This window comes from Gymnoscopelus braueri, assembly GCF_963280865.1.
Source record: "Gymnoscopelus braueri genome assembly, chromosome: 20".
Classification (NCBI taxonomy): Eukaryota; Metazoa; Chordata; class Actinopteri; order Myctophiformes; family Myctophidae; genus Gymnoscopelus; species Gymnoscopelus braueri.
Window position 1 is genome coordinate 6,491,914 of NC_137622.1, and position 21,144 is coordinate 6,513,057.

The 21,144-nt window shown below is 41.8% G+C and overlaps 2 protein-coding genes across 2 annotated transcripts in view; both read left to right on the forward strand.

Annotated features, from left to right (window-relative positions):
* The window catches only part of LOC308076418 (uncharacterized protein), a 218,203-nt gene that overhangs the window by 16,103 nt on the left and 180,956 nt on the right, over positions 1-21,144 (forward strand). The window lies entirely within an intron of this gene.
* On the forward strand, positions 140-21,105 carry LOC308076064 (uncharacterized protein). The gene is made up of 13 exons (XM_080416169.1): positions 140-312; positions 436-1,110; positions 1,412-1,742; positions 2,125-2,309; positions 10,352-10,636; positions 11,192-11,275; positions 11,380-11,484; positions 12,844-12,953; positions 13,323-13,514; positions 15,897-16,059; positions 17,498-17,663; positions 18,023-18,117; positions 20,191-21,105. Exons 1-13 carry the CDS (start codon positions 156-158, stop codon positions 20,274-20,276), a joined length of 2,634 nt encoding a protein of 877 aa, XP_080272295.1. The 5' UTR covers positions 140-155; the 3' UTR covers positions 20,277-21,105.

Below are 21,144 nucleotides of genomic sequence, written 5' to 3' on the forward strand. Positions count from 1 at the left end.
CCTCACTTTGAGATGAACATGAACTTCATGAACATAAATATATAACATAAATTAAAATACATTTCAGATTTATGTTTTCTTTCTTAATTTTCTTACGTTTTGTTGTTCCATTTTTCCATTGTTTTAGCTGAGCCTAACTTGTCAAAGGAGAAAGCATGTCATCATCAGATGGTTTCCCAGCCAGCTTCTATGGGGAGCCAGGAGTCCTGGGCATGCTGTCCAACGGCATCAGTGCACTCCTGGTCCTCCTACAGAACTTCAACACTGCTCGCACCGGCATCCCACCACAAGGTGTGGAGAATATTCTAGCAGGTAAAACCTAAGTGAAATGGCAGCACCCAAGTTTTGTCCGGGACACACAGACAGACATACACACGCACATGCACACAGGTTTCGTGATTTAACAGATAGATTTCAAAATGTACTCTTCTGCAGGTGTTCACCTCATCCTGATCGGTGGCGTATGCCAACTGGTGGCCGGCCTCCTATCCTTCCGAAAATACGACCACCTGAGTGGCACTGCCTTCATCGGGTACGCCGCTCTTTGGGGCAGCTACGGTGCCACCAGAATCTACTTCGGAGCCGTCAACCAGCTTCCGCTGGCCAGCAATCTGTCCGTGACAAACACCACCCCAGCATCATCAGTTCTGTCCCTAAAAGAATCTGCCATCTCTGGTCTGGTGCCGTACATCCTGCTGTCCTTCCTGCTGGCCTTCTGCTCGGCCACGGTCAACTACATCATGCCCTTCGTGTTCGGTGCCATCACGGTCACACTGGTGTTCGAAGTGGTGGGCATGGTGACCGGCACGTGGGCTCTGGTGGTCTCTGGCGTTTTTGAACTTCTCATCCTCGTCTTTGCCATTTACGGCTCGGCCGCTCTCCTGGTGAAAGGCCTGACTCAGCGTCTGGCCCTCAAGGGCTTCGGGAACCCGCTGTTCAACGTTCTCCTGCTAGGGACCGCCAACTCCACAAACGCTCAGAGCATCGGGCAGGAGAAGAAGAAGAACACAAAATACGCCGAGCCTATGGCCCTGGGATTCTTTAGTGACACCGTTTCTCCCTTCATCTTTGCTTTCTACAGCTTCGGATACATCCAGACCTTTAACTTAGGTCTGTATTGATACTGGTTTTATTAGGTAGTATTGATATTTTTCCTGCCCATTGATACCGTATTATAGTGCGTATACTTTATCCAGTTGTAAATTGCTGTATATTGCTGATACTGTGTTGACATAGTTTCTTTACCCTTGCATCTTTGAGCATATTCTACAATTATTTATAGGTATCTTGTTGCTACAGTTATCTGTATCTGCCCTGTGTTTTAAGCTAAAGTAAGGAATTTCACCTGCAGGATCAATAAATGTCTGTCTGTCTGTCTTTTTTTTCTTTTTTTCTTTTCCTTTCTCACCAGGTGTTGCTTGGGTTTCGATTATCTCGGTGGCCCAGCTGTTCTCTAGCTACTACGGCCACCTGCGCCAAGATTGCTACCATACAACGAAGTTTGGGCTCCACGCCACATACTGGTTAATCAAGGCTTGGGAGGAGTTTGTGGCGTCTGTTTTGATAACGGAGCCCAGTAAAGTGGCCTCTGGCAGAGAGCCGATGGTGGGTGACTGTTTTTTTGTGGCGGCTGCGTTGGTGCTCTGTGTTTTATGCCTCAACACAGACACGCTGGAGCTGACCCACAATGCATTGTTCCTCCTTCTCACCATCACCACCATCGCCTCCATCCCACTCCAGAGGTACTGCTAGGCCTGTCACAATTAATCACCTGAACAGCAACACCTTTCGACCGTAGGTTCATATAATTGGACCTCACTGGTCATTAAGATGGCAAAATTTCTGCCTACCTACAGTATGTAGGCAGGTTTCTGAAATGATGTCACCTTATAATGAGCATTAGTGAGGACCAATTTTATGAACATAATATCGTTATAAAGTGGGTGAAATTATTTGTGATATCTGCCCTGCGCAATTTTGGTTTACAAAGCCTAAAAGACAAACACAAATGTAATTTGTATTATATGCTCTAATGTTCAATTCCAAAAACACAATTGAATCATTAATCTCAATTATTTGTATGACAATTAACTGTGAACTAAAATGTCATGGTGACAACTCTAGCTACTACACATGCTTTGGAGTGGCGTGTTCCCTGTTCGCGGCGGTCTCCCTCTACGGTACGTTCTGCCGTCTCATCAACTCCATCGCAGAGAAGACCCTCATCCCTGTCGGTACACAGGTGGTCTCCACAGACCGACTCAAGATGGCTCTGGGCTGCCACAGGCTTAGAGCTGGAGACTATCAAGGTTATTATAGTTTTTTAACTTTTTATTTATTATATTTATTAATTGATATACAATAATTTAGAGTCTAATCAGCAGCGTGTTGATGTCACTGTTCAGATTATGATGCAGAAGCCATGAATCTCCAATGACATATGATAAACAAAAAGTATAAAGAAGTTTCTGACAAGGCACTGACAGTGGCACAGTCCCTGCCCACCACCACGGAGGTTGTGGGTTCGAATTCACTGTGGTGCATCCGGCTTTGACGGGCGTCTATTGTTATGGAAAAATATAAACTTCACATCAATATAAAGGAAATAATTCCACAGAGAGTAGAGTGGATGAATCAGCATATATTTATTATACTATACGAGAGCTCTCGGAGACTGCCTACATGCAGCCTCCCGATTGCTCAGTCGTGTGTTTCCTTTATACACAAGAAGAGAACACAAATAGCTGGAGGTGTGGTTAGTGGACAGAGTCATACATGGCTCTATTTAGAAATAGTTACTCTGACAGGATACCAACAGGTGAGAACACGGTTTGTCTACTACTGCAAACTCTGTAAATAGACCTACAAACAGCAAAGTGTGCAAATGTCCTTTCTTTAGAAGGCTCATAGAAGTTAAAACCATAATCATACAGGCAATAGTGTAGTTTTCATATAATTTCCATTATAATCCTCCCTTTGATTCAAATAGAATCATAGACCAAGAGATATGAAATACTAGACTGTAATGAGATATTACTACAATTATTTACTCTCTAGACCTCAACTGTGGGCCTCTGAATTCCAACCAGTATTTTCCAGAAGCCTAATAGTTCTATGTACATCCTAAAAAGGAGAAATACATTCATGGCATTTAATGTCCACTAACACAACCACTCCTTACAAAGAAATATGGAAACATACAAGACACTTCTGATCGCTGGTAGGGGCGAAAACCCTTTTCTGTCTGCATTTTTTGGGGAAATTCCACCTACGATCCTCTGTATTGTTTTTCCGAGCGACCACTTGTAAGCCAGCAATCAGGTGTGTTTTTGTTTTTGTTTCTTCACATGAGCTCAAATGTCAATGAGTCTCTCTTCTCTCCTCTTGGCTACAGTTCCTCGTGGCTACAGTTCTAAGTTGTATGGCATGTGTCTTTTTGTCTTTGTTTGGGCACTGACAACTGCACTTGCTTGGCCTCCGGTAGCCTGGAACCAGACAAATCTGCCATTGCATATTATTTTTGTCGACCAGGCTAGGCTCACAGTGCTCCTCCCAACCAGTGCACCCATCACAGCTGTCACTGGGGATACAAGATAGTGGGCACTAGGGACATCCGGGCACCTTTGCTGCAAAATTGGCTACTTTCACAGTCACTGGTCACTGGTCACTGGTCACTGTATATCCTTTGGTTTTCCATAACTGTAAAAAACAACTTGTGCAGGTAATTGTGCTTCACATAGATTGGTTCCACTGTAAATTAATAAGTTTGTTATATAGATTTCTTTTTCAATTTTTAGGACCTGGACAACAATTTCTAAAATGTGTATATAGGACAGCATGTGGGATGTGGGAAATGTCATTTCCAAACACATCTCCTGATATCTCCAGATTACTCTATTGGATTTCAAACTGCAAAATAGACAAACTTCAGCTTTGGTTATGTCAAATCCTAACTCTAACCTAAAATAATTGTTTTATCCTATATGTGTGCCTGATAACACTTCTAAGTACTTCCTTTAACTTAGTCATTAAATGTATCTTAAACACAGTTGCCCAATTACTGGTTCACAACCTTTTCTATGCTTATTCTACAGGTTATTTGACCAAACTATGAATCTGTAATTTTACTTAATCCTTGTCCCTCTAGTCCTTGTAATGGCAAGGGGAAACTTATACCAGTCTTATTACATGGTATTGTCAAAATTAATGTTTCACAGCATGGAAATGTCAACACTAATAGGAATCACCATTACAAGATAATCAATCTATGTATCTATCTATATTTTCAATAATGGATGAAATCTGTTACATTTCCATACCTCCAGTTGTTCCTTAGTGGGAGTGTTGTCTTACCACTGCAGACGTAATGTTGAATTTCAACATCTCCTGTAACTGCATTTTGTCCACAGACATCACAATGCATCGCACTAACATTCATTGTTTTAGACATGTTAGGTTTTTAGTAGAGTTAGTTCATTTCTCCATATTAACAAGACCCATACGATGGAAGGGAAATAAATGCTTATTAACATTTCACCACAACACAGTATTGCAAAGATACCCGCCATCCATTACTCTGCACCTGAAAAAGAGCATCGGTCCAAGATTGGTCCTCCCCTTGACAAGTAGGAAAAAACAATTAGCATTAGAATGACGTACAACATTTGTAACCAGATATCAGGCTTCCTATTAGAAAAACAGCAATTTGGTTAGCATGATTTTCTTTCACCTCAAAGTTCTCATTACTCAGAAACCATCCATTATAAACTTGTACCTTTTAGTTTTACCAAAACTGTGGTTGTAATGCATTCAACATTCTTCCAAACATACCAGTGATTCTCAAACCATTTGCCTTCCTTAAAAAACTACTTGAGACACCCCTGGTCCACTCATACAAGTTCACATACCCGGGTATCATCCATTCTCATCAGACTTGCTCCGCATCCTTGAATACCAACTCGTGGCCTTGTGGCCTCAGAGTGTCCGCCCCGAGACCGGGAGGTCAGCTCACACCCGGCCTAGTCACACCAAAAACTCTAAAAATGGGACCCAATGCCCCCTGCCTTGCACTCAGCATTAAGGTTTGGATTGGGGTCCGTCCCTGTGACACACTAGTGTCATGTCCAGGGGGTGTATTGTTCAATACACTGCCTCACACTAAGGACACATACTGATTGGTGATGCTGTTACTCTGCTCAAATATCTCCTAATAAATTGTCCTCCTTCTCCTTCATCATGACTGTATATAATATTTTCCACAATATTTGGCTATTCATTATCTCCATTCTAAACTGTTCACTGATGACTCAGCAGGGATCAGCTGCTCACTGACCCAGCAGGGGACCCACTGGCCAATAATAACTGAAAAGGACTGAAAGGAAGTAAACAGGTGACAACAACAAAGCCTGCTTTAAACTAGGGTCAATAATAATAACTTAAATAAACTAGCCTGTACTACCCCCCTTTCCTAATAGCCTACTCCCCCCTTTGAGAAGCACTGAACCAACGTAGGAATGCAGTAACACTCGATGTACCCTATAGTAGGTTATTACATTATTTTACCACTAAAGGTACTTCATGTATGATATATATATATACACATCGTACTACTAGTTCAATATGTAGTCTTCTTCAGCAATATTATACTTTTTATTAGTCTATACTTCTTTATCTCCACTCTCTTCCAGTGTATAATTACATTACACCAACAAAGATGGGATGAGTTTTGTATAGACAAAAACTGAAGTGACTGATACTTTTTACTGTTGAGCTAATTACCGTGTGCCACCGTATCCTACTATATGACAGTGGTGTAAAATAACCAAGTACATTTACTCAAGTAATGTCCTGAAGTAAATTTTTGATTGCCAATTCTCAACACTTTTCCTTTGTCCACTACACTTATTTGAAAACTCTTGGTTACTAGAACTTTGCAGATATAAATTAAAATATACATTAACCACTTTAGCCCTATTTCATACATAGGCTATTTGAAAATAGTCAATCCAGTTCACATTGCAACACGTTCATGAGCTTGTAGATATGCTATTTTCAAACTTTGCAGTACTTTTACTTTTGGTACTTTAAGTATATTTTGATGCTAATACTCATATACTTCCACTCACGTAACATTGTGAATCCAGGCCTTATACTTGTAACAGAGTATTTCTACCTTGGTGTATTGATAGTTTTATCTAAGTAAAATGTGAGTACTTCTTACACCACTGCTACAGGACTCATGAAATAAACCCTGTACTGGTTGACAGTATGATTCAACTAATATACTCCTGCACTCTGACTTGTCTCTCCCTATTCTATCTATCCTACAAACCCTATTCCTAACCTCTTCAATTACTGACATTGTAGTCGTCACACGAAGAAACTGCTGTCTTAATATAGTCTCCCAAATACTCTTATTGTTGTTGAGTGTGGCCCCTGTGGGGGCCACCACAGCTGTGATCTGGCTATTATTGGTCAGACCACAAAGTAACTAATAAATACACTCTGTGGCATCTCCTCTCTGCATGCAAGTTTGCATTTTCGTGCTAGAGATGCGTCTTATAAGTCTCATAAATGTCCTTTTCCTAAAGTAGTATTAGCCATCGGAACTGTATATAGTAAATACTCCAAATTCAGTGTGAGCAACATACACTTACACACTATAATTGCTCTATAGCCATCGGAACTGTATATAGTAAATACTCCAAATTCAGTGTGAGCAACATACACTTACACACTATAATTGCTCTATAGATTTCCAATTTAGCATGTTTTATGATAATTTGATAGTTGATTTATTAGCAGTTGTACCATCTGATCATATCGACAAGCCACTAGTTTCTGTCAAATAAAATCATCTCGCCTACGAAATATTAAGACTATGTAGCTATAGACGTTAATTTTCAGGGATCGTTAATACATTATCTCTATAGGCCTAAACTTGTCAGGGATTCATTAATACATTATGTTCATAGGCCTAAACTAATAAGCCTGCTACTCACCTACTCACTGTGAGACCACCAATGCAACACCATCACACCCGCACCTCACATAGAGGACAACAGCTAACAGTCCCATGAAAAGAAAAGCAAAGTCATTTCATTAGTTCATCATGGCTGTTGAGTCGATGCATGTCCCACCCTAATGCATGTGCCTCAGGAATGCTTGTTCAGAGTCCTCCATGTTGCAAGCCACATAAAGAAAGCCACCTGTCCATTGCCTCCTAGGTCACTGAAATCTGCTCCTGTCAGTCCCAAAATGTCACTGGAAAACATCCCATTTTAGCGTCATCGTGTTGGCCCCCATTCCAACACATTCTGTTCTGAGATGCTGACACAGCCTATTTGACGATCAGACTGCAAATGTGACTGCATTGTCCTCTCCTTAGTAATAGCACGGTGTGATAGGTAGAGCATTTGATGGACACGCAGTAAGCAGGCTATGTAAACTACAGTACACTTTATGTCTCTCCAGTCGCAACTGTCATGAAGTTACTATTATTGCAACAGTTATGTGTGTCACTCCTATTACTAAAGTCCATGTTCATATAATGTTATATACAAATGCTCCTATGCAGCAGTGAATCAACTTTACTTTAGTACCCTCATGGCATTCTTGTCGTAAAGTATTTGGCTTGTCCATATGACCAAAGCAGCACAACCTTCAACCAAATTGAATAATTCATCCAGATTGGATAGATCTATCACTCTATTAGATGGGTATAGCTCTTCAAATAGACCAGCACCCAACTATCCCCAGATTTATGATACAGTACTCTGACACTAATGCCACAGCTACACTTATTACTACAATTTACAAAAATAATCATAATCTACTCTTACAATAATAATCTAGTCCCCACTGTTTCTGGGAAATTTCTGTGCAATGTTTAAACAAATTTGACACTCACCTAGACTTCTCACTAAAGTGGTGTCTCCTATCATTACCTCCCAGTGGGCATCAATTCTGGACCCTTGGTTGCTGTGAGGGGGAGAAGCTGAAACACTCATTACTTCCTGCATATTGTCTCTCTCACCCTGAAACTTTCCTATCTATACTGGGAGTATCAGACTTTCAATTCCCTAGAACTAACCACTAACCTTTCCTCTAGTATCAGATACCAAGGACAAAATAAGATGACAGTTACAGAATTACCTATCTCTTACAAAATAAGGAAGGTAACTAAGTACATTCACATACTCTATTTTAGTACAATTGTTTTTCTTCCCTTTCCTTGATTAGCAGGCATACTGGTTAAATATTTGACTTCTATTTTATTTATACTTCAATAAGGGGTAATATGGTCATATTAACCTCCACTATAATCACGTCACTTTGAATATGACAACAAAGCTCCCATTAACCATTAAATCCTATCTATCCGTCTATGTTTAAAAACAGCTGATTCACAACATAGCAGGGGGTCTGCTTGTAGATCTTCCAGTTCTAAGATTGTTAGATGACAACTGCTAATATACTCACAATATTGTCACTCCTCTATCTATGTCTGTGTTTACTCCAACATACAGACTGTTCCTACTCATATTACATAGTGGATATTACTATTTGACTTATTCTTACATTCATACATGTACGCACACTTACATCCTGTATACACATACACACCAGCTGCTCGAGTCTTACGCAAAGTTAACAGAATCTATGAACTAATTTCTTGCTGTTTACCATCCTCCCTTTATCTTCCCATTTGAGTTGTTTGTTTCCACAACCAGAGACAAAAAAGCAGAATAGAGGTAAACACCTACTGTAATCGTTCCTAGATAAAAACCATCACTTAACTATATATATATTTTTTTCCTTTTTCCACACCGTTTCCGGCTAAGGACTTTGTACAGTTCGTACAGGTATTTACCGAATTTCACGGACGGCTCGTCTTACACGACCTAGTTTGGCTTTCACCAACTTTGCACCGGAGTACAGGTATCTTCCGAATATCACGGATGGCTCGTCTTTCACGACCTAATTTGGCTTTCACCAACTTTGCACCGGAGTACAGGTATTTTCCGAATTTCACGGATGGCTCCCCTTTTCTTTTTTTTTCTTTTTCTTTTTAGGGGACCTAGTTTAACACAATTGATTGTACCAAACAATATCCTTAGCATATATATTGGGTCATACCACTCTTACCCGTAGTTCGTTTGGAGTGTAGTCTCTGCCGGTCAGCACCTCTGATCCACAGGCCCATCGTTGCGTTTGTGAGTGATGGATTTGCCTTGTAGCGCTATTACTGACATCCTGGAAAAGAGAGTGCTGACGGACAGTAGATACACCCTGCTCACAGCGCCATCTGTTATGGAAAAATATAAACTTCACATCAATATAAAGGAAATAATTCCACAGAGAGTAGAGTGGATGAATCAGCATATATTTATTATACTATACGAGAGCTCTCGGAGACTGCCTACATGCAGCCTCCCGATTGCTCAGTCGTGTGTTTCCTTTATACACAAGAAGAGAACACAAATAGCTGGAGGTGTGGTTAGTGGACAGAGTCATACATGGCTCTATTTAGAAATAGTTACTCTGACAGGATACCAACAGGTGAGAACACGGTTTGTCTACTACTGCAAACTCTGTAAATAGACCTACAAACAGCAAAGTGTGCAAATGTCCTTTCTTTAGAAGGCTCATAGAAGTTAAAACCATAATCATACAGGCAATAGTGTAGTTTTCATATAATTTCCATTATACTATACGAACACAATTGGCCCGTGTTCAGGGGAGGGAAGCCGGGCGGGGAGAGTGATATTGGTCATTGCACGTAATCCTACGGGCTGGGGTGGCACCTGTCAGCGGGGAGTGTTGGACGGGAGGAGTAGCACGAAGGCTCTGCGTCCTCCTGGTGGGGGCTCCTCACTGGCAGGTGAGTCAGTAGGATACGACAGCAGTGACAACATCGAAATGTGTGTGGGGAGGAATTAATTGGTCTAACTAAATTGGGGGAGAAAAGAGGGGGGGAAATAAGAATAAAAAGATGATTCTATTCTCTTATCTGCTCACCAATCAAACACATCAACTAAAACTCCCTTCCTGGCCTCACCAGTCCTCACACAGTTCTCTCCTCTTACCAAATATGTAAAAACCTACAGAAATACTGTATAGGCTCTCTTAGTCCAAGGGCCAGGTGAGATCTCTGTATACCATTAAAAGAGGCAAAACATATGGGGTATCATTTTGTTCGTCTGACATCCAGGAGTGATAAAATGTGTGATAGCAGTTTCAGAAGAGTAGCTGAGTTTTGTTTTAGGGGTATACATATACTCTGAATATGCAAAACCACACAATTCATTGCTGTCTAAACTCAAAAACTTTTATGCAATGTATTGTGCAGCCCTAGTTGGAGACCAAGGGTTGACTGACTCCCAGACAGGCCAAATCCCAGATGCCCTGTTCTACTTGTGCAACGGGGTGGCAGCTCTGTCCACACTTCATGCTGGTGTCTCCAGCACAAACCCCTTGTTCCTGCATCTGACGGTCCCCTGGGTGCTCATCTCTGGAAGCATCATCCAGGTTTACGTCAGCCGTCTACAGGTCAGGGGAGGCGTCCGCTTTGGCTCGGTCATCCCGTCCTTCTACGGGGCCGTGTGGGCTGTCTGGACCTGGTTTCGTTTGGAAGGTATGTCAGTCAAAATAATTCACGTTTAGGTTGGACAAGGATTTGTTGAGTGACTGTCATACCGTTATTAATTCATTTTTTCAAACCAAGGATTTTTTAAATCTTTGGTTTGCTTCTCTCCCACCTTTGTGGGTATATCTCACACAAAACCAGCACTTAGTTTACATTTAAATGACACCGGAGGACACCTTCACTGTCCCTAAAGCTTGAACGGAACCTCTTGGTTGGATATATTAAGGAACTGATCAACCTCATATACGTTTATTGTGTGATTTGATGGCAGACTCCATCGGACATTCCTCCTGCTTAATGGTTTTCAGTCTTATTGAATGCTCTCAATAAGTGCTATTATTGTTGCTTCAGGACATTTGTTACACTGAATTATTTTGAATGTTCAGTTTTTTATGCAAATGACTGTATATGGTGTTTGCTGTATGTTGGCTGCTATCCTAGACAGGCTACCTTGTAAAAGACATATTGTATCTCAATGGGATTTTACCTGTATAAACAAAGGTAAGAAAATAAATAAATATGTCATATTTTTTGCTATTCCAGGTAATCTTTCACCAGAGACAACTTACGCCTTTACAGCTGGAACCGTGTCTTTCCTCGTCATTAATGCTTTTTTCATGCTAATTGGTGAGTTAACTGGCCTCCAGATAACTGCTCAATAGAAAGGCTACTGTAATTGACACAACTGTTTTTTTAACTAATTGTCCTTTGTTTGTTACTCTGTCTTTCAGCTGCATTTAGGAACCTGGTTTTACTGTTTCTAACGACAGTCATGGAAGTGATATTGGTCTGCCACCTGCTTTCCACACTGCAGAAACTACCATACCAACTAGAAAGTAGGTACTGTTTAGGAACCACCATATCCAACTAGAATTGAAGAAAGTAGGTGCTAGATAAAATGTCTTCTGATACTAACTGCAGGTTCACATTGTTTAACCCTATAGTGCCTGAACATTGAATAGATAAATATAATTGGTTTCACTAACATGATTTAAGCCCAATTCCCGACTTCTCGTCACTTGATGATGAAACCCCATCTGATGTCAAGCCGCACCCACTCAGGAGATTGTAAATGTGTACCATTTCATACTAGTGATGAGGCGAGGGATTATATATCATGGTAATATACAGTATATGTATGTATTACAGTGAAGAAAGCAACACAGCTGCAGCTAATCAAATTAAAGGTTTCATGACGTTCAGTTTTACCGCACATTAAAAGTCTTTGTCATGGTCCTTCAAACGTGTATAGAAAGTTTTAACAAAAATTTCCACTCCATTGATCCATGGCAGGTGTTTTTCTCTCACATTTCTAAAGCCTTTTCAACTGCAATGAAAAAATAAATCTTTGCCTGCGGGTGTCGCTAGTGAGGGATTTTGCCTGTCAATCATCGCCTCTGCTCCGCCCCCCCCAAAGGAAAGGATAGGGGAGGGGAGGGGCGAGGAGGAGAGTGGGCGGGATTAATCGACTGTGACCTCACTGCCGAAGGGCCAAGCTCAGATTACTTTTCAGCCTAATTATTCAGAAAACCCCAGACCACAGAAAATCCACTGAATGTTCAAAGTTCAGATTTTTGGGGTGTAATTGTGGTCATAAAACCCCCCAAAAAACATAAAAAATAAAAAAAGTGAAAATGAATGTCATGGAACCTTTAACAACGAGTGTGTTAGATTTACAACATAGGGTAAGGTAAAGGTATGTCAATGTGCAATGGTCAATAGCCTACTACTGTCTGATAACCGCCTGTGCTTTCACACTGACACACCAATGGCTCTGGAAACGCCTAAATCTAACAAACACATTATCAATATGATTAGCTAGGGTTGTAGTACTCGAGACCGGTCTCTGTCTCGAGTACAATGCAATGAAATATTATTATTATTTGTACGGTCTCGTCTCGGACTCGACCCCCTCCCTGACCTCCCGGACTCGGTCTTGACTCGGACTGCCCCCCCCCCCCCCTCGGACTTGGTCTCGACTTGGACTCTCTTAAGGTGGTCTCGACTACAACCCTATGATTAGCTGCTGCTGAGTTGTGTACTAGCCTGCCATGTTTTTACCCTTCTGTAGTTTTTCACCTGAACTGGAAAACAAACGCCAAAATCAGCCTATGGTTTCATGCCCCTTTAAGTGGAGACATCTGTGAAACTGGCCTTTCATTTGTGAAGACTTTGTGATTTTTTTCCCCCCACAGTTGCCATGCTGGTAGTGTTCTCCATAACGTGTTTCTATGGAATGTTGGCATCACTGACAAACTGCATGTTCTCCCAAAGACTGTTACCACAGGGCCCGCCCTTACTGAAGGTGAACACTTCTATTCTATTCTATTCTTTTGCCAACTCATCAATGTTAAAACAACATTAATGGTAGGGCAACAGATAAGCGACAACTACTGATATTTAATCCATATCTAAACACCAATATCAGTTTCTGAGCAGATTTATCTGTTCAAACATTTTTTTTTTCTCCAACATTTCTGAAACACATTTATTCTTTATGAGAACGCCAAAGCAAAACATAAGTACTGGTTTTCACATTATTTGCATTTCTAGGATTTCAAATTATCTGTTGCCCTGCCTCTAAAGAGTTAACATAAGTAACGACAAAAAAGAGTAAAAGTGTTTGGACACAAATACTGCTTCATTTGGTCTCCCTCCATGTCTGTTGTGTCAGAATGAGAAGCAGCAGCAGACGGCAGCAGAGGGGGCGTGTCCCGTGGCTGACTCCCAGCTGACCAGCGGCCTGATGCACATCTCCAGCCTCCTGGAGGACGGAGGGGTGTGTGGGATCCCCACGGACACTGTGTACGCCCTGGCTGCATCCTGCAAGCAGCCCCAGGCCATTCAACACATCTACAACATCAAGGCAAGATGTGGTTGGAACATTACAGAGAGATCTACACACCTTTCTCTATCCATCATTAAAGCTGCAATACGGAACCTTTCATTAATAACACATTATTTTGTATGGTACAGTATGCTAATACAATATAACTAATACATCTGTATGGCAGAGTATGTTACCACAATATAACTACTACTTCTGCATGGTAGAGTATGTTAATACAATTTACATGATTACAATTGGCTTAATTCCCCAATGTCCAATGTTTCGTGTTTGTTTGTTTGTTGTCGACGTTGATTGGCTAGGACTGCTCATGTGGCACGGTCGGACCGTCGGACGCGATGATTGGCTAGGACTGCTCACATCGTGGATGCCACACACGCACGCGCGTGGGCGCACATACACACACACACACACACACACACACACACACACACACACACACACACACACACACACACACACACAGTAAACAGAGACAGCATATCCCACGTGCTGCTACAGTGTATCATTGGTCGCTGCAAAACGACAATCACAACAAATGTTTTACATCACCTGAAAAGTTAGCGACTGCACCGACAGTTTGAAAATGCGGGTGTTTCGCCGTTTCCCCCCAGAAACCATGTTTGGTAGGACACCGGCAGTTTGACTCGGCCATACTCTGTCAATTCTGAAAGGATTTTTTTAATTCAAAATTCTCTATAATATGTGAAGTGTCTATTTTCATTTGTCATGATTGTATCGTCTCTCTATCAAACAATATCAAGCGAAAAGCAAAGGTCGGGCCGCGACATATAAAGGCAGCCAAGAGTTCTTAGCATTATAAGCCAGAGCTCGGTAAATTCTCAAGTGATTAAAATAATTCCAAATTCTCTATAGTGTATTTTCATTTGGTGTATCAGTCATGATTTTATTGTCTCTCTATCAAACTAAATCAAGGGAAAATCAAGTGTCGGGACTCGGGAGGAAGACAATTACGCAGTACGCACGCATGGCATGCTTATAGGCAATGAAAGACTCATGTTCCACTCACAATTTAGGTGGCATTTCAAATACTTAGTGTGTTGTTTACTCAGACGGATCAGCGTGCAACGGACCTGTGTGTGTGTGTGTGTTCGCTGGCGCTCCGCGACTGTGTGTGTGTGTGTGTGTGTGTGTGTGTCAGATCGCTCGTGTGTGTGATTGCGTGCGTGCTGGTGTGTGTAGGTGTGTGTGTGTGAGTGTATACATATAGCTCCAACTAAATCAATTTAATCTAATAACAGGCCTACATCAACAAATATTTCCATAAATCACCAAATTAAGACAGTTCCCACAAATGACACCATGATCAGACAGATGATAATGAACACTCTCCTCTTCATGCTGTTATCGCTCTCCCTCCCCTTCTCCCCTGGCATGGGCTGTTTCAGAACCCTGAGAACGGCAAGGCTGCACAACATCATCACTAACATGAAAAATTGCCATTTACCTAAATGAACATTATACCATATCTTATAATAACCCACCAGCATAGTGAAAACCCAATGATGCCCAACCAGGCCAACGCAGAGCAAGCTACCCTAATAGTAGAATAGAATAATTGCGAACGCGGAAGGGGAGTGGAGCTTACTATATCATCGTGCTTGCGGTGTGGCATATTTATGGTCTCTTTCCGTCTGTGTTCACGCTCTCATTCTCTCATTGGCTCGCCGGCGAGAGATTGCGCCTCATCCCATTGGTTCACCGATCTGTCCGTCAACCCCCGCCCCGTTAACACAACATAACGAGCGACGCCCACTGCACTCTGGTTGGTTGCGAAATGAAACACTTCCTCATACCGAGTACACCGACCCGCTGGGCCAGGCTTTTATTTTTTAGCAAAACTAAGCAATAAAAGCCTGGAGATCGAGGCGAATCTGCGTTTGCCTCCAGCGTTCGCGCGTCTTACTTGTAGTATATAGACTATATTCTAGGCTACTCGAGCCAAGGCGACAAGATGTGAGGGCCGCGTAGTGGCCCGAACCTCTGGTATAGTACAACTGTGTACAACTGTAAGAGCAGAAGTTACACGGAAGACCTGTGTTCAAATCTTTTCTCGCCTCTTTTCTCCCCAATTTAGTCATTATGCCAATTAACCCTTCTCAGTCCCCACACATTTCTGTGCTGTCACTGCTGTTGTATGCTACTGGCTCACCTGCCAGTGAGGAGCCCCACTAGGAGGCCTCTGTCCTACTCCTCCCATCCAACACCACCCGCTGACAGGCTCCGCTCCAGCCCATAGGAGTGCGTACAGTGCCCCTGCCCAGCTATGGTGGACACTTTACCCCTGCATCACCAGATCACCCTGGATTGCAGCTTTAAGTCCCCCATCAGTCAGTGACGTTGCGTTAATGGTGTCTATGTATGATCTGCACCAATCAGGAGCGACCAGCGGAGAAGCCCATCTCTATCTGCATCTCCAGCGTTGAGCAGCTGGTGAGCGCCAAGCCCCCGTTCAGCCCTCTGCTGTGGGAGTTCATGAGGACCGTCTACCCTGGAGGAATCGGCTGCATCGTCAGCAAGGGAGACTGGCTCCTCAAACTGGGTAAACTGGGACCAGTGGCGCCACAGATTACTACTGCTGCTGATTATTCTATTGATTACTTTTTTTTGATTACTCTAATACTTTTTACATATTAACGAATCATATACAGTATACTCAGTATATCAACAAATCCATGTGGAAAATGATTTTAGTAATCTTCTAAATCGATTATCTGATTAACCACTTAAGCCCTATTGTATACTTAATCGTACAACAGTGTCGTGCAAAAGTAGCAGAAATAAAGATTAATAAAGGATTTTTTTAAATTCCTTTATTAAAATCAATGATTCCTTCTTATTAAAGGGATTAGTTCAATTAAGTGTTACATACATCCCTACAGAGAACCAGTTATACTGTAATGAGACACAGGGTAACAGGTATAGAGACACACAGGAACTACAAAATTACGCCCACTATTGAGACAGTGCACCCACGCGAGGTCCGTTAGAACGATGTACTGCAGCTCTCAATGCATTCTCTATGAGAGGCATCGGAAAATACCGTAATTTCACTGGTTGACTACTGAGGCTGTAGCGTTTTTTTTTGTGTTCTAATAAAGTGTCCCATTTGTTTTATTTTTCCTTTTTAATGTGACATACCTGCCATCTCAATATACAACCCACAATATACTATAATATATACTCCATCAGTGTGTCAAAAGTTCTAGCATCTGAAATCTAAAGTTTATGTGGTCGCATGTTATATACGTCACGGACGCATCCCTTAAGGTTTTCAATACCCAGATCTCATGTATAATTTTTATACATGTAATTTATTTATTTTGGACAATTATCCAAACAGCATCTTGCAAGACTATTTGTATATTAATACTAACCTGGAGAATTCACTAAGTAGTTGAAAATGTCGGGATATGTCACTCTTCCATTTAGTTGGGTTATTTCCCCAACTTACATTCAGGCAAGTTAATACAACAGCCGTAAACCCACACGTTTAAATTTTTCATGTACCGTCGGAGCTCCGTGGTAGGTAGAAAATGTATCTAAGCCTATGACATGTTCAAAATATAGACGTGAACAAAGTCAGTCGGGATTGGGATGAGAATTCCCCTCTTCAATGTCGGCACTCGGCGCTCGTAAAGAGAGTGATGTCACTGAAATGCGACTACTTGTCAGTCTGCGACAAGTAGTCGCCAAGTGACAAATTAAATGTGAAACACAAACTATTGAGAAAACAAGAAGATATTTTGATAAAGACACTATACATTTGGAAACATATTTTTATTCAACTCTATATCGTCTCCAGTTCATGTAGGATCATTTTAAAAGTAGGCTAACTCTCATATTAATCTTATAGAGAATGCATTGACAGCTGCAGTACATCGTTCTAACGGACCTTGCGTGGGTGCACTGTCTCAATTGTGGGCGCGAAATTTGTAGTTCCCGCGTGTCTCTATTGACGTCTTGTTATGTGTTTGTAGGTGTGGCGGCGGCGTATGACAGCGTGGGTACCAGGGACAGCATCATGATCCGTGTCCCCGATCACACGGTCACCTGTCACCTGTGTGACCTCACCGGACCCCTCGCCATTACCTCGGCCAATCCCAGCGGAGAGCCAGACAGCACTCACCACAGCATGGTGATCAGGTGGGCGTGTCTGCTGTTATTCAGTTTAAAGGAGCTAATGTATATTCCATCCAATACAGAGAGAACCCAGTTATCAGCTTCAGTTTTATAGAGTTTCAATTCCAGTTCTGTGTGCTGATTTTATTTGTTTCATCAATTCCACTTCCACTTATCCTGTATCCTGTATCATTTCTCTCTCCGGTGTAGATTATTCATATCCCGACCTGAAAATGTATTTTCTTTTTACTAAAGAGCTGGAGAGATGGGGAGACCTCTGTTACTGAACAAACACTCTGTAGCAATGATTACTCAGAATATAGAGCTATTTAACACACATTACTTTCTCGTATCCTCCGGTAACATGTTTGTGTTTGCTGCAGCCGTTTAGGACACAAGATCCAAGGGGTTCTCTGTGATGGAGACTCCAATGAAGTGGTGGCCTCCACCGTGGTCAACTGCCTGAAGATCGATGAAGGTACGACGCATAATGATTTACCAGCTGTTTTAGAACAATTTAGGCATTTAGCAGACACTCTCTTACACATAAGTAGAGTGCAGAGAGAAACGATGAATTCCAGGTAAACATCAAGGCCTAGCATCTGTTTAAACAACATGCTATCTACGGTAAATAACATTCTCAACATTTGTGGTCAAGAAAAAACAAATAAAGATATCTGCATAGTAGACTAGCATTTATCGAAAGGAAAGAAGGGGCACAAGGAGAAATCTGCAGTTCTGATGGCAATGAGGAGTTCATTCCACAGTTTGGGAGTCAGGAGGGAGAAGATTTTGGCATGTGTTGTTTATTTTTTTAGAGATATTTTTTGGGGCTTTTCTTTCTTGTTATTGGATTGTACAGTTGAGAATGACAGGAAACAGGGAGAAAGCGACAGGGAGTGACACGCAGCAAAGGACGTCAGGCTCGAGAATTGAACCTGTGACTTTACTAAATCACAAAGTGTGTCTTGGACAGTCCGTTAAGATATTCCCAATTCAACATGTTTTTTAGTCTTTCAGTGTTTCAACTCCACTGTTTTGTTTATATCCTGTTCATGTTTGCTGAATTTAAACTGATGCAGTAACAGCAACAAGTTGCTGATGATATGGCAGTTGTTTTCCAAGTGATCTAAATATGAATCAGTCAGGGGATACGTTACTTTACGTGAGGTGGTAAAGACAGTCTGGTTACAGTCATTCTTACTTTTACAAAGCATCAGTCATGACAAGCTTAAAGTCCATCTCAACTTGATGCCCCGTTTAGACGACAACAGTCTCTAGAGAAAACGACCCAATCAAATATGTGCCGTCCGTTTAGACGGCAATGGCATTATGCAGGGTTGAAACCACAACAAAGTGAAAACCTCTTCCAGAGTGAAAATCTTTGAAAACACTCCTCCTCGCGTCTCCATGTAAACATGCAATACGGGGGATTCCGCAAAACGTGTGATGTCATGGTTCATGTCGGCTCTGGTGCAGAGCCGTAGAACCAGTGTTGCCATATTTGGTGAGAGAAATAAGCAACCAGGTCTAGGAAAACAAGCACAAAAGAAGCAACTAGGCCACATGAGCACTTTAAACCCAGGCCTGCATCGGCTAATTGAAAATAGCAAATCTACAAGCTCACAACGCGTCGCGATGCGTTGAGCATGTAGATCTGCTATTTTCAAAAACTCTTGCAATAAAATGTGGAATATTTGGAATATTTGAAACATTCTAACCCCTCAAATGCTCCCTGGCACAAAACATTTTCATGAAAATATTTCAGAACCACTGGTTTAAAAAAACAAAAATAATTGGCAAGTACACGTTAAAAGCAAGCCCAAAAAAACGCAACCCGCAACTGCCAATATTTACAAGAGACTTCACAGAAAAACACGACGTGGCAACATAGAACCACGCTGCATTGGTGTATGGAAACAAACAGGTCTGTGATAGGACGTAGAACGGAAGTGGTTCTACGCATGCGTGACTGGTCTAGCAGGGCGTCACAACCACCTAACCACCTGGCCCTACAGCGTTTTCATTCATTGTTGCGTCTCCGTCTAAACGCAGAATAAAAAGTGAGAACGCAACGGGACTTGTCGTCTAAACGTGGCCTGAGTCTCCAGTGTGAAACTCAACGTGGAGGGCCTGCCCCGCTCCAGTTCAAATGGATCAAACCTGACCATTGAGCAGGATACATGGGGGTGTGCAGAAACTAACCCTTGAGAAAGCGATGTGTTTGTGTGAATCATTTTAAAAGTGGATTAAATATATATGTTACATTATGTGCGTGTGAGTTGATATTAAGTCCTTTGTCGTTCTGGTGGTGGGGAGGGGGGGTCTCCTTGGCTCCATTGGCCAGGCGCCAGTGATGTGTGATGGCCCCTGGACCATGTCTTGAAGGTATGGGGATATCATGCCTTTGGTTGCCTTGTAGGTCATCACCAGTGTTTTGTACTGGGTACGGGTGGCAACCGGAAGCCAATGAATGGAAGAAATAGCTCCGCAATACTTTGTTTTTGTTTGGACTGTCTCATCTTTTAAAAACGTTCTTCTATCTCCACAGGGACCATAACCATTTTGAGGGAAGGCTGTGTCCCTGCCGCCACAGTCCATCAGATCTTTGACAGGGTGAAGAGCAGGATGCTGTGATTCTGTGTCCACAACCATGTCACTGACAGCACACAATCTGAAGGCCGCAGTGTACTCGATCCAAGTGCTTGAGTCACAGCATAGATACAGTCACAGTGTACATTGTTAAGATTGTTCTCAGTTAATTAGTCAAATATTCTGCCATAGTGTACTGTCTGTCTAAAGCCAGAGAGTATTCAAGTTTACTATGGGTTTTGTTGTTTGGATGGGTTTTATAATTTTGTTTTTGTTGATTGATATTTTGGTTGGGTTGGAAATGATGTCAATGTCCTGATTGTTAGGAGGGTCTAATGCTAGTCTGTTAGCATCAGGACCAGTTGACAGAGGGGAAATTAATTAAATCAATTCTATGCTCACCTTTTGGCTTTTTAGGATTCTAAATCCCCCCCCCCCCCCCCCATTTACACAAGCACTCACTCACTGAAAAAATTGTAAAAATTTCAGTTCCTTAGTTTTGGTTTATTTATTTTTTCTCAGTTCTCTGTCTGCTGGAAATGTTTAGTCAAATGGTTTGTCCACAAGCGTGTTTTCAAGTTCCCTTTATTCACCATCAGGTTGCTTCCCACAGACCCTGAAAACAGCAGTCATCACGCCACTCTTAAAAATGTTTTTACTTGGACACGTCACTGTTAAATAATTATAGGCCCATATCAAACCTCCCGGTTCTAAGTAAAATATTGGAAAAAGCTGTATTTTGACAACTGAACAGCTTCTTAACACTAAACAATGGTCTTGATATCTTACAGTCAGGTTTTCGACCGCAGCACTGAGACTGCTCTTGTCAAAGTTTTCAACGACATCCACATCCAATACAGATCTCAGTGCTGAATTTGACACGGTCGACCACAATATATTACTACACAGATTG

Bases quoted from the DNA above. Each gene is read 5' to 3' on its own strand.
- LOC308076064 (XM_080416169.1), top strand. From the start codon at position 156: ATGTCATCATCAGATGGTTTCCCAGCCAGCTTCTATGGGGAGCCAGGA. The intron at 1,743-2,124 runs GTACTGCTAGGC...TGACAACTCTAG, and splicing joins GCCTCCATCCCACTCCAGAG to CTACTACACATGCTTTGGAG. The intron at 12,954-13,322 runs GTGAACACTTCT...CTGTTGTGTCAG, and splicing joins AGGGCCCGCCCTTACTGAAG to AATGAGAAGCAGCAGCAGAC.